The sequence below is a fragment of the Meles meles genome, chromosome 2, assembly GCF_922984935.1.
Source record: "Meles meles chromosome 2, mMelMel3.1 paternal haplotype, whole genome shotgun sequence".
Lineage (NCBI taxonomy): Eukaryota > Metazoa > Chordata > Mammalia > Carnivora > Mustelidae > Meles > Meles meles.
In genome coordinates, this window is record NC_060067.1 from 158,846,900 (window position 1) to 158,859,671 (window position 12,772).

A 12,772-nucleotide genomic window follows, 5' to 3' on the forward strand; every position below is an offset into this window, starting at 1 on the left:
TCAACCGTGATTCCTTGCTCTCCCCGCTGGCTTTTCTGGGTTACAGGCAAGTGATGTACACGAGTGTATCCTTAATTCTCCTGACAGTAGCCAGAATTATTAAAACATCTAATCTGATTAAATCCCTGCTCTTCAAACCATTCAAAGTCTTCCTGGTCCCTTAGCTAAATTCTTAGCATGGCCGGCAAGGTCTTGTATAGTCCTCTCCCTGGTCAGATGTCTGGTCTTAGAGTTGACCATTTTCCCTCACACTCACACCTTCCAACTGGCTTGTCTCTGTTTTTCCAAGAAAAACAAAATTTTGCCTACCTCAGGGCCTTTGCACAAGCTGGCACTTTATCTGGGGTCTTTTTCTCTGTTACTTCCTTCACTTACCTAATTCCTACTCATCTTTTAGATCTCCATTTAGATATTAGCTTATCAGAGAAGTCTTGCCTACTTCTCTTACTGGGTAGAGCCCAGTGTTTTGTGTTCTCATATTATCCTGCAACTTAATTTATTTAATTATTTTTGTCTGCCTCCCCACTAGACTGAAAGCTCTAAGAGTAGAGAAAACGCATCTGCTCCATAGATTGTTTCCATCTGTCCATAACTCTTTATCTCCCTGAAGTAAACCTTTTGGGAGTCATATGAACATAATAATAATAGCTTCTATTTATCAAGTATGAGTCTATATGTCTGGCAGTGCTAAGTATTCTATGTAGATTTTCCCATTTTATCCACGTAAACCGCATAAGCAATCTGAAGGGATAGTGAATGTTGACAAATAAGAAGCTGGGTTCATTTGTTTATTTATTCAACAAATATTAATTAAGCACCAATTATATGCCAACCAGTGTTTTAGGTGCCAAATGAAAGAAAAAAAGAAAGCAGAGAAAAACCTCTGTTCTCGTGGAATTTACAGTCTAATACCTAGCTATAGCTAAGTAACTAAAATGGTACAAAAATGTACAACATAGAAATAAACTAATTAGCCCATCTTTTCCTATATGTAAACTTTCTTGAAGAGCTAAGATCAAATCGGAAGATAGTTTGTTGAACACATAGTTTGCAATAATTAACGGTAATTGAACTCTGAAGTGCCGTGTACTAGGTACATTTAAGTTTTTTTAAGCATTACAACAATCCTCTAGATACTATTATTATTCCCACTTTATGAATGAGGAAACCAAAGTGCTTAGTAAGGAAGTTTTCCAAGATCCCAGAGCCAGGACCCACACGGGAGCCAGAATGCCAACCTTTGATCCCACAGGACCCAGAGCCTCTGCTCTTGACCTCTAAGTTATGCTTTATAGCCCTTCTTGTCTGAACCAATCAGCCATCCTATTCCACTGCTACCCCTGCTCATCAGCAACTATTAATTTAAGTGTAAATGCTAACTGAAATTGCTTACAGTTTCTTACTACCAAGATTCTTTTCTGTTAGTCTAAATCTTGGCAGGTGTTTAATTCAGGAAGCCTTTATCCTTACGTTAGAGCCTGGGATAGCCCACAATGGAGGCTTTCTTGTTCTGAGTGACCAGGGAATGGCAGTTAGACTTGTTAGGATTGTCTGAATAGGTAGTAATATTCCTAAGTTACTCAGAAACAACAAAAGTTAAAAGGTCATGACAATTAAGTGAGACATACAAATAAAAACAGGATGGGAAGCTAACACTATGGAAAAGGTAGTGTCATTGCTCTGCTGAATGTATTTCCCTCCTGGGTGTTGACCTCCTTCTTGGTTGAATCCTTCATTTGAATTGAAGATCATAACTTCTTAGGGTACAAGCACTTAAGTCTCCTATTACAAATGAGAGTAGGATGTAGACATTGTGCATATTGTTGTCAGCAAGGTAATTGAAAAGCTCCTCTCTGTTCTCTTTTGGGAGAGCTGGAGAAATGTGGGCTAGAGGAAAAAACTACTAGGTAAATTTGTATCTGGTTGAATAACTTCATCCAAATGATGCTTGTTAATGGATCAGTGTCATCTCTGTTATATGACAGAGAACTCAGTTCTTGGCCTCGTGCATTGGGGTCCACAACTTAGATGAAGGCCTGAAGGCATGCAGATCCAATTCATGGATGGAACAAAACTCACCTGATGGCCAGTAAGTCAGATCAAAGAGTCAAAACCCAGGCTGAGGTAAATCTGGTTAGATGGAATGTACTAGAAACAAATGAATAGCTACACAGTATAAAAGATGAATTATACAGGTAGAAGACTGTGGAGATGTATTTGTGAAGCAAAATGAGAAAAAGACTTGAGTTTTTATACTGAAAATTCATTAAAAAGCAAAGAATGTAAAGTTAAGGTAGAAAATCAATCAATTCGATCATAACAAAGAATACTAGAAACAGATCTTACTTCCTTTGATCAGAACACACCTAGAATATTGTGTTTTGTTCTGGGTAACATGACAGTTTCTAGAACTATTTGGAGTATGTTAAGAGTGAGTGTCCAGGAAGTTGAAGTAGATGCAAATTAAGTCATGAAGAATAGTGACAGAAAATTGGGCTATTTAACCAGAAAGAAAGAGCAAAGATAGGGCAAGCCTTGTTCAAATATTTGGGATCAAATATTCAGTGAAATGAATTAAATTTTATCTGTGTGGTCTCACAGACAGGAAAGAACTTTCTAATACTTGGGACTGTCCAGAAATGAATGGACTGAACTGGGATACTGTGATTGCCTAAGTATGACCACGAGTCCAGGATTTTGTGGGGGGCTTTGTATATCATAACCCAAGTTGAAATACATGCCTTTTGATTCAGCCCTTTTTAGGTACTTTTCTCATTTCTGTTCCTAAATCAATAACTAACCAGAACACGTTAAAAATAAGAATCTTGTGGCCTTCCATCTGGCATCTTTGTGGACCAGCAGGATTTAACGAGCTGGGAGGCCAAAGCCCTGGCATATATCACAAGTCACAATAAATAGTCGAATGTAGGCACATGCCAAGAATTCTGCCCACTCACTTTTTAAATTAATGCGACGGTTGCAATGTTATCAATTTAGCCTGAAAGGAAACTTCTTATCTGTATTTCCTGTTTGATGTTATTTTTAAGCCCTTTCTTGTAGCAGTTAAACTACAAGAACACCCCAGGGAGCAACTAAGAATAGTAATTTAAACCTTTCACTTTTGGTCTTTGGCGAAGCTGTGTATGTGGTTCTGAGAATCGCCCACCCTCCCCCCGCCAAAAAAAAAGTGCTAAGTCTTTTTTTTCCCTCTTCTTTCTTTCTAACTGAAGCATGGTTAATGCGCAATTTATATTGGTTGCAGATTACAACATAGTGATTCAATAACTCTATACGTTAGGTTATTAGGATACCGTTGTCCGTTTTCCCTATATTGTAACTTTCATCCCCATGGCTTATTCATTCCATAATGGGAAATCTTATTTATATTTCTATTTCTAATCTAAATCTATTCACTTCCTTTCACCCACTTTGCCCATCCCTCACCCTCTCCTCTCTGGTAATCATCAGTTTCTTCTCTGTATTTATGGGTCTGTGTCTGCCTTTTTTTGTTGTTGTTCCTTTGTTTTTAGATTCACATATAAGTGAAATCACATGGTATTTGTCTTTCACTGGCTGACTTATTTCACTTAGCATTATACCCTCCAGGCCCATGTCTGTTGTTGCAAATGGTAAGATCTCATGCTTTTTTATAGCCGAGTAATATTCCATTACATATTAGGTCAGCTATATATGACATCTTTTTGTATTCACTCATCTATTAATGGACATTTGGGTTGCTTCCATGAGATATGTTAAATTTTATCCAGCACAAACTTGGGGTTCATGAAGGAGAAGATCATATCAATAACTGAACCCAGTAGCTCTTTTTTTTTTAAATTTTTTTTTTTATTTGCCAGAAAGAGAGATCACAAGTAGACAGAGAGGCAGGCAGAGAGAGAGAGAGGGAAACAGGCTCACCGCTGAGCAGAGAGCCCGATGTGGGGCTCGATCCCAGGACCCTGAGATCATGACCTGGGCTGAAGGCAGCGGCTTAACCCACTGAGCCACCCAGGCGCCCCAGTAGCTCTTTTTTTTTTTAAGATTTTATTTATTTATTTGACAGAGAGAGCACAGAGAAAGAGGGAACACAAGCAGAGGGGGTGGAAGAGGGAGAAGCAGGCTCCCCGCTGAGCAGGGAGCCCGATGTGAGGCTTGATCCAGGACCTTGGGTTCATGACCTGTGCTGAAGGCAGTTGCTTAACAACCGAGCCACCCAAACCCCAGTAGTTCTTTAAGCCATTTAGAAAATGTTTATTTAGGATCTTCTACATATTAGACATTAAAAAGGTCATACAGAAATAAAAGAAAAAGTTCCTGCCCTCTGGTAGTTAATATCTATAAAAAGAGAACAACTATGTAGAATATAATGTTCCTGATACAAAAGAAGAAACAAAATGGTACCAGAATACAAATGGTGGGCAAATTCCAACTAAAGAGGGAGGGAGGAGTCTGGTAAAGAAAGTCGGTAAACATTGGAGCTAGAAAAGGGATTCTTCATCTAGCTGCACATGAGAATGTTTTAGGAACCTTCAAAAAATACCAGTACCCAGGGCTCACCTTCTAGAGAGCCCCAGTTAGGCTCACCTTATGTCAGTAGCATACCGCCTTAAGTGTACCTTTACAATGTCCTGGAAATTGTGCTTTTATAATGTTTGATATTTGTTCTTTCCCTTGCTCACATTCTCTTGGCTATTCTTGGCTCTTTCCTTTCCCTATAAATTTCAGAATCACTTTATCAGTTTCCACAAATACACTTGCTGGGGTTTGGACTAATTTTGCATTGAACGTATATACCTTTTTGAGAACCATTATCCTCACAATATTGAGTCTTATCCTTGAACATGATGGATCCCTCTGTATAGCTTTTAATTCTGCTTAGTGATATAGTTTTCTGTGTAAAGGTCTTTCCCCTCTGTGGTGATGTTGATTTTCACCTCTGCTGTGAGTTATTTTGCTGTTCATGGTGATCAATGAAATTATTTTTGAATTTCATTTTCTATTTTTTGGTTGCTGGTATATAGACATTTGTTTTTCTTATATTTACCATGTATCCAGGACTACTCTTATTAATTTTAATAGGGTGAATGTATAATCTTTTGGATTGTCTATATAATATTTCATCTGTGAACTGACTGTTTCATTTGTTCCTTTCCAATTCTCATACCTTTTAATTTCTTAATCTCGCCTGATTACTCTGGGTAGGAGGTCCTGTACTATATAAAACAGAAGCGATGATAGGAAACATTGCATGTTATTCCTATTCCCTGGAGGAAATCTTTCACATTTCTGTTGCTATCTCCATGCAGCAGGAAAAAATGTCTTTTTAATAAATGGTGATTGATCAATTGGATATAAATATGAAAAAGGAATCAACCCCATATTACAGTGCATGCATAAAATATTCCATGGAATTCTATACCAAAAGATAGAGGATTACACAATAAATCTTCCAAAGATGACTTAGAAGACTATCTTCATGACTTTGGTATGGAGCAAAGATCTCCTAAACAGAACACAAAAGACACTAATCATAAAGAATAAATCTTCCTCAAGATATTCTGTAGAGAAAAAAGGAAAGACTTCAACTAAAATAAGATACTTACAATATGTATGTCCAACAAAGCACTTGTATGTATGTATGTATGTATGTATCAAAAAATCTGTAAGGAAAAACTAGACAACACATGTTAAAAAATGGTCAAAAGACTTACTAATTCCTTCCCAAAGAAGATAGCCAAAACATCTAGCAAGCATGTGCTGTCACTCTATAGCCACAAAATGAAAAGAGGAAAAGGAAAAGAACCAGAATGCCAAGAGTTGACGAAAATGTGGGGCAAGTGGATTCTCACATCACAGCTGTACCCTGCCCATTGCCCTTCAAGCCTCACCAATTCAGTGCATGCTGGCCCAACCCGTCATTGGTCACTGTGTCTCACTCCATAAGGGCTTTCTCTGGTCCCAAGAACAGTTTTGTCTACCAGCCATGGCCCAGAGATGTCAGAGAATAAACCCCTTAGGAGTAATCTTAACTACAGGTGGACTAGAGTGGTCTATAGATATCCCAATTCCCTTGCTCTCTGATACATGTTCTATACTATTTCCTGACATCTGTAGTGGGATTGAGTTTTAATTGCTCACAGTAGTACTTGCCTTAAAATTCGCCCTTTATTGACTCCCATCCCTTCCTCTTTCACTTACCCACTTCCTACCAAGATTTTGGTGGGCCATCTCCCAAATAAAACACCCTCAAATTCTCACTTCATGTGTACATCTAGAGAAACCCAAACCAAGATATATATTATATTCCAATAAAATTTATTTCAAAGGAAAGGGGCATGGGAGATAGTTCTTTATTTTGGGGGGGGGAGGGATGGGTAACAATGGTTAATATTACTTAGGATAGGTTGCTGGAGTTGTGTGGTCTAGCAGGATGCACCTGGCCACTATTTTCCGTGTAAAAATTACATTTGTCACCCCATGAATATAGATTTGGTCATGTGGTCAGAAATGGTGTATTTTTACATGGTTTAGATCACTTAATTGTTAACCTGCTTATGTTGATAAGGAAGATGAAAATCATAGGTGTGAAATAATTTATTCAAGATCACATTACAGTTTCAGGATGAATTAGGATGTGTTAGGCTTGTTAGGAAATCATTATGATGACTGGATTGTGAAGGGTCTAGGATAAGAATTGGGAAAAGGCACTTTATCTGCTACTTAGTGGGGAACCAAGTGAGGTTATAAAACAAAGGAATGCAATGACCAGATTTTGTAGCAAATCCCTCTGACTTCAGGATGGAAGTTGGGTTAGTGAGGGATGGGACAGGAGGCAGGATGACCCTTGAGGTAGCTCTGAGAGTCATTCAGGGATAAGACAGGAAAGGTAGCCAATAGGATCCAGGCTGTGGACATGGCAGAGAGGACAGATTTTCGAGATATGGGCTGGGGTAGGGGATGTTGACAAGTCTTAGTGACTAATTAGATGTAAGGGTAGAAGAAGAGAGAAAAAAGTTTTTGGTTTTGTATTAGTTGATAATTTAAATATTTTCACGGTTACCATCAGGTCATTGTTTTTGTAAGAGGAGTCCCCCTAGTGGTAAAAGGAAACCAGCAATAGGATTCTTTATCCTTGGTACTTGGTACTTGGAACTTAGTACTCTGGGACACAATTGTATTACTGAACCTAGTTACAAGGCTATGAAATAGGGACCCCCACCCCCCCTTTTTGTGGTGGCAATTACTCACATCTAAGGATAATTGAAAGCTGGGTGGTGGGGTTGGGGGCAATGGGTATAGGTGGTCAAAAGGTACAATTTCCATTTATAAGAGGAGTAAGTTCTGGGAGTGTATAGCATAGCATGGTAATCATAGTTAATAACATGTTGTATACTTGAAAGTTGCTGAGAGAGTAGATCTTAAAAGTTTTCATCACACAAAGTTGTAACTATGTGAGGTGGTGGATGTATTAACCAAACTGACAGTCGTAGTCACTTTGCAACATGTATATGTATGAAATTATTACATTGTACACCTTAAACGTACACAATGTTACATATGTCAAGTATATCTCAGTAAAGCTGGGAAACGACCCAAAAATCTTCCCGGAAAAAAAAAAGTACATCTGAGAGCCAAGAGCTGCCAATGGATTCTAACAACAACCTTCACCCACTCAAGCAAAGCAGCTCTGGCCACCTTCCCTCTCCAAGAAATTGCCCTGTAGCTGGGAAGAGGGGTTGGTTGCTATCAGTGGTGCTGAATCCAAAAGGCATCCGGGAACTCTCCAGGGTTTCTTAACTTAAATCTGATTTCTTAAGAGCATGACAGAGGAAAGAGCAGTGTATTTAAAGCCAGATGCACCTGAATCCGAATGTTGACTCTAGCGCAAACATGCTCTTTTCGGTCTTACTCTGTGAATTATACATAATAGTACTTAGGGTTGTGAGGCTTGAGGCAATATGTGTAAAGCCCTAGCTCAGTACCTCCTTTAACAGCTGGAGACGATGATGATGATGATGATTACCGTGGGAGCTTAGGAGATGGCCCACTGTGGTCCTTTAGGCAATTAGGAGAGTCTTAGGGATCCTGTTTATTCATGAATATGCTAATAAAAAGAGGGAGCTCCAAAGCTAACTCAAAAGATGCTGAACTCTCCAAGTCCCCAGGGCCAAGTAGCGCATCTAAATAGACAAGGTAACACCCCAGAGAGACGTCTCTGTGCTGTCTTTATGCCTTGGGAATAGCCCACGGAATAAACAAGAAGCACTTTCAAGAAACAGGTGCATTTGAGTACGCCTGAGTCATCAACCAGAATGAGATATTTCAGAAACTTCCATTTTGAGCCTTTGGCATGATTATGTATAAATACCTTGCTTCTTATATAAATACATAGTGAATGTAACCTTTTGCTAAGTAATGCAAGGCCAGCCGTGACAGAATCATCTGATCCAGTGGGTCTCTTTCACAAGTCCCTTAGGGTGCTGGGAAGGTTTAAAATGCTAAAGCTGTAAGAGTTACCTCTTGAAATCACCACAGTCACCTTTTTCTTCTCCAGGAGCTCTGAGTGCGTGTATGTTAGCTGGTTTTATCCATCTGTAAGCTTTTGTAAGCTCCCTAATGAAAACAACTGTATTTTCTTGGCTTAATTGTACATTATTGAGTGTTCTGTCTCTCATGCTATAAACGTGCAATAATGAGATATGGTGTGTTCATCAGGGACCAGCCTGCTAGGCAAATGGTGAATCAGGTATTTTATTGATGTGCCCAGAAAGGAGCTTGTTAAGGGTCAGAATGTAACCGTAAAAACAAAACAAAAGAAAACAACTTTCTTGGTTTATCCCACATAGATTGCAGCATATTGAATAATAAAAAAGGGTTTGGCAAGATTAATCATTTATGATGCAGTTTGTAAGGAAAAAGAGGAGGATACAACTGATGTTTTATACTTTTTCTAGACACAGAGCCACAATCTTAGAGGCTGTGGGGGGTGGTGATGCAGAGTCTGTCTTTGAGCATAGTTTTAGGTACCCACCCCTGAAAAGTGAATACCCGAAAGTTTAAGTGGGAGAACAAGTATGAAAACAAGGGGTCTCCCATATTGTTCTCTGTAGATTCTTCCCTTTAGCTTTCTGTAGTCAGGAGATGCTATGTTTTGGGGCGCCTGGGTGGTTCATTTCATTAAGTGACTGCCTTTGGCTCAGGTCATGATCCTGGAGTCCCAGGATGGAGTCCCGTGTTGGGCTCCCTGTTCACTGGGGAGTCTGCTTCTCCCTCTGACCCTACCCCCTCTCATGCACACACTCTCTCTCTCAAATAAATAAATAAATAAAATCTAAAAAAAAAAAGGAGATACTAAGTTTTACCAATCACAGGAGAGCCAAAGCTCATGATTAAAGTGTGGGTATGAGATTTTCTGTATAGTTTAGGAAGTTCTGCCCTAAAAACCAAAAAAAAAAACAAAAAAACAAAAAAAAAACTGGAAAGAAATTTGTGTGGTATCCTGAAAAGTTATCAAAAGACAACTGGACGAAAATATTTTAAAATAAAAATTTAATTGCTCTTTATCAGCTCAATAAAATATGATTTATATATTTGCTTTTGAACCATTTTTTTTCTACCATTAAATGTTACCTTGTAAGTTTTTAAACTTAAATTCTCCAAATAAGTTCTCCTTAGTTATCCTTGGGCAAGTTTTGGCCAAATTACAATTGGGTCAGTTTGTAGAAAGGTCACAACAATTACTCCTACATGAGTGTGGATTTATGTAAATCTTGTTGTCTTAACAAACACGGCTCCCAAGCAAACGAGACAGTTATAAATAAACGGATGTCTGAAGCATGTGCTTGTGTGCGTGTATGACTTGAGGTTCTTAAAAACTACACATGTGTACATTTGTTTATTGGGTACATGGTTTCTCCATTGGGTAGTTATCCGGCTAAGACAAGTCCCTTCACCCAGAACAGTGCCTGTTCTGGCTAAAAGCCATCTTCCTTCCTTCCTTCCTTTCTTCCTTCCTTCCTCCATCCCTCCTCCCTCCCTCTCTCCTTCCCTCTCTCCCTCCCTCACTCCCTCCCTCTCTCCTTCCTTCCTAAAGATTTTTTTTATTTGAGAACGAGAGAGAGAGAGAAAGCACAAGCAGAAGGGAGAGGTGGAAGAAGAGGGAGAAGCAGACTCCCCGCCAAGGAGGGAGCCTGATGCGGGACTCGATCCCAGGACCCCGAGATCATGACCTGAGCCCAAGGCAGACCTTAACCGACTGAGTCACCCAGGCACCTTCAAAGCCATTTTTCAATCATAAGTGATTGTGATGGGTGTGCACACAGCAAGCAAAGCCCCTTCCAGCACACCCTGTCTTTCCCTTAATCTTTGCTGGTGATCTGCAAATGTCTGAGTCAAGTGTGTGTACTTGTGTACTTGTGTCTCGGTAACAGCTGAAATCAAAATAGTGTGCTAACAAACTTTTGAGTTGGAAAACCTTAAGCCCAGCAGTTCAAGAATGGCTTCAGTGAGCCAAGTCTTACCTTTCTGTATCCCCAGAGCTGGTTCCCCTTCATGCCGTGGCAGTCATAGAGAGTGACTGCGCTGTTGTGCGAGATTGCATCGAAGCAGAATTTCCGGGTGTGCAGTGGCTCACCAGGTCGAATGTCTTCTCTCCATCCAAAAGTAAAGAGCTAGTGAAAACAACAATAGCAGAAAAGCTACAGTGAGCTTAATTTGGAGAGTCTGGAGAGCAGGGGGGAGAGGTCTTTTTAGCAATGTGGAATTCGTGCTTCGTGATTTACCAGAAAAGAACTCCATCTAGGCACAATGGAGGTGTTGGAAAAGGGCACGTATCACAGAGCCCTGTAGAAGCAACAGTGTCACCTTTGGTCTGGGCTGCCAAAAAATGCAAGTGAGGAGTTTCCAATTTGGTACCAGGAGAAATAACAGAGGGATGGCATGGAAAGAAAGGGACGGGGGAGAGTGGCAAGGGGGGAGGCGAGGGGAAGGGGAAGGAGGAAAACAAGCTCTTTAATGAAGCTCTTTGCAAATTCTTCATTTAGATAAAATGTTACTGGATCAAATGCTATGCAGTTAGCTCAAATAAGCAGACTAACTGAAGAAGACCAGAGCCGAACTGAGCTGGATGGAGACTAGCAGTTTGGAAAATTTGATTTAAATGGAAGCTAAGCTTAATGAAGTCAAGAAGAGGCAAATTAATTTTCTGGGGTTGGTATGAGTAATTCGGCAGGGCGATGTAAAAAGTTTTGGACTGTAAACACACAGGAGGAGACACAGTCTACACACATACACAAATTCCTCCTCCCCAGAGGAAAACAGAAGCTTCAGGAAGGGATATTTAAACTTACCGCATTTAATGGACTCTGCTATTCCATCCAATCATTTCCTCTTTTAGTCTATTCTACCCTACCAGTCGATTATTTGAAAAATGCTACTTTGGAGACACTGAGTGGATTTTAGAATATATTGAATTAAGGGGAAAAAAAAACCCTCTTCTATAAGGGAAGGGTATTTTCTTGAGTTTGAGCTAGTCCACCATCTGAGGAGTTTGGTAGGAGAAATCCTCAAGGAAATGGGAAACAGAGTAGGTGAGCCCTCTGCTTTCTTCCAGTTCTAAAATTTCAATGAGATTATGTATTTCTTTCAGTAGGATGGACTTAAGGTGGCCTTTTGAAGTCAAGCTGTGAGCTGCCAGATAAAGAGCCGTCCTATTGACAGAGGAGCCAAGGCCATGCTGAGCTCTGCGTAGACGATGCACTTGGTCTCGACCAGGTCCTCCGAATATTTCAGTTTTTCTCTCCTACCTGGGTAAGAAAATGTAGAGACTCCAGCAAAATACCAGGAATGGCTGCCAAAAACAGTGATGTGGGGAGAGCAGACTGCAGAAAACTTGAAAACACTGGGCTAAGGGGTGGGAAGAGAATTGGAAAGACATGCTGTAAATCAGACACAGGAAAGTGGATTGCCTGTGCAGTGGTTAGTGACTGTACTCTGTTTCCCTTCCTCTCTCTCTGCCAGGACACAAGAGAATGCTTTAATGAGAAGGACAAGGGTTTTAGGTGAGGTAGTTATCTGGCTAAGACTAGTCCCTTCACATAGAACAGTGCCTGTTCTGGCTAAAGGCCATCTTCCTTCCTTCATGAATCTACTTCACGTGAAATAGAAATTTCACGTGAAATAGATTCATGGAGAGACATTGTGTAGTCCTTTTTCCTATGGTTCCCCCCTTCCCCCATTTCATGGTGGACTGAGCCGTTTTTAGATTCATTTAAACTTAAATCCCATGCAGGACAATAACTTATCAAAGAAAAATGTCGATCAACTACGTATTTCTGATTTCAACACTCTCTTCAAATCAGAACTGACTTGTCCCTTGGTTTCTGAAATACTGGGTTTATCTTACCCTATTGTTCTGTTTTGCTCATGTCCCTTTTGTATCTGTCTTTGATGCAGGTGCGGCTCAGGGTTCTCCCTTGGACTTTGTCGTCTACCCCTTCTGGTTGCTTCCGTGTATGCTCAGTCCAGCTCTCATGAGTATGTTGATAACTTATCATCTGTGATGTGTCCAACTCCGTTGTAGAATTGCCCACCTGCATGCCCCATGGACATCTCAAATTCAAAATATCCTAAATTCAATTAGTTTTCTTTCCTTCTAAGCCTGTTCCTACTCCTTTATTTTGCTTTAGTTGGTAGTCATAGTATTCACTTGCCAACCTGGGAGTCTTTCCTCTTTTAACCCCGTTGTTTCCCTCACCCTCATTATTTGATCCCT

The 12,772-nt window shown here is 40.1% G+C and overlaps 1 protein-coding gene across 3 annotated transcripts in view; it reads right to left on the reverse strand.

Annotated features, from left to right (window-relative positions):
- GALNTL6 (polypeptide N-acetylgalactosaminyltransferase like 6) overlaps positions 1 to 12,772 on the reverse strand; it is a 1,245,596-nt gene that overhangs the window by 7,852 nt on the left and 1,224,972 nt on the right. For all 3 annotated transcript variants that reach the window (XM_045998477.1, XM_045998475.1, XM_045998474.1), the window contains one exon: positions 10,521 to 10,670. In XM_045998477.1, coding sequence (XP_045854433.1) covers positions 10,521 to 10,670 — 150 coding nt within the window. The remainder of the gene's footprint in view (positions 1 to 10,520; positions 10,671 to 12,772) is intronic.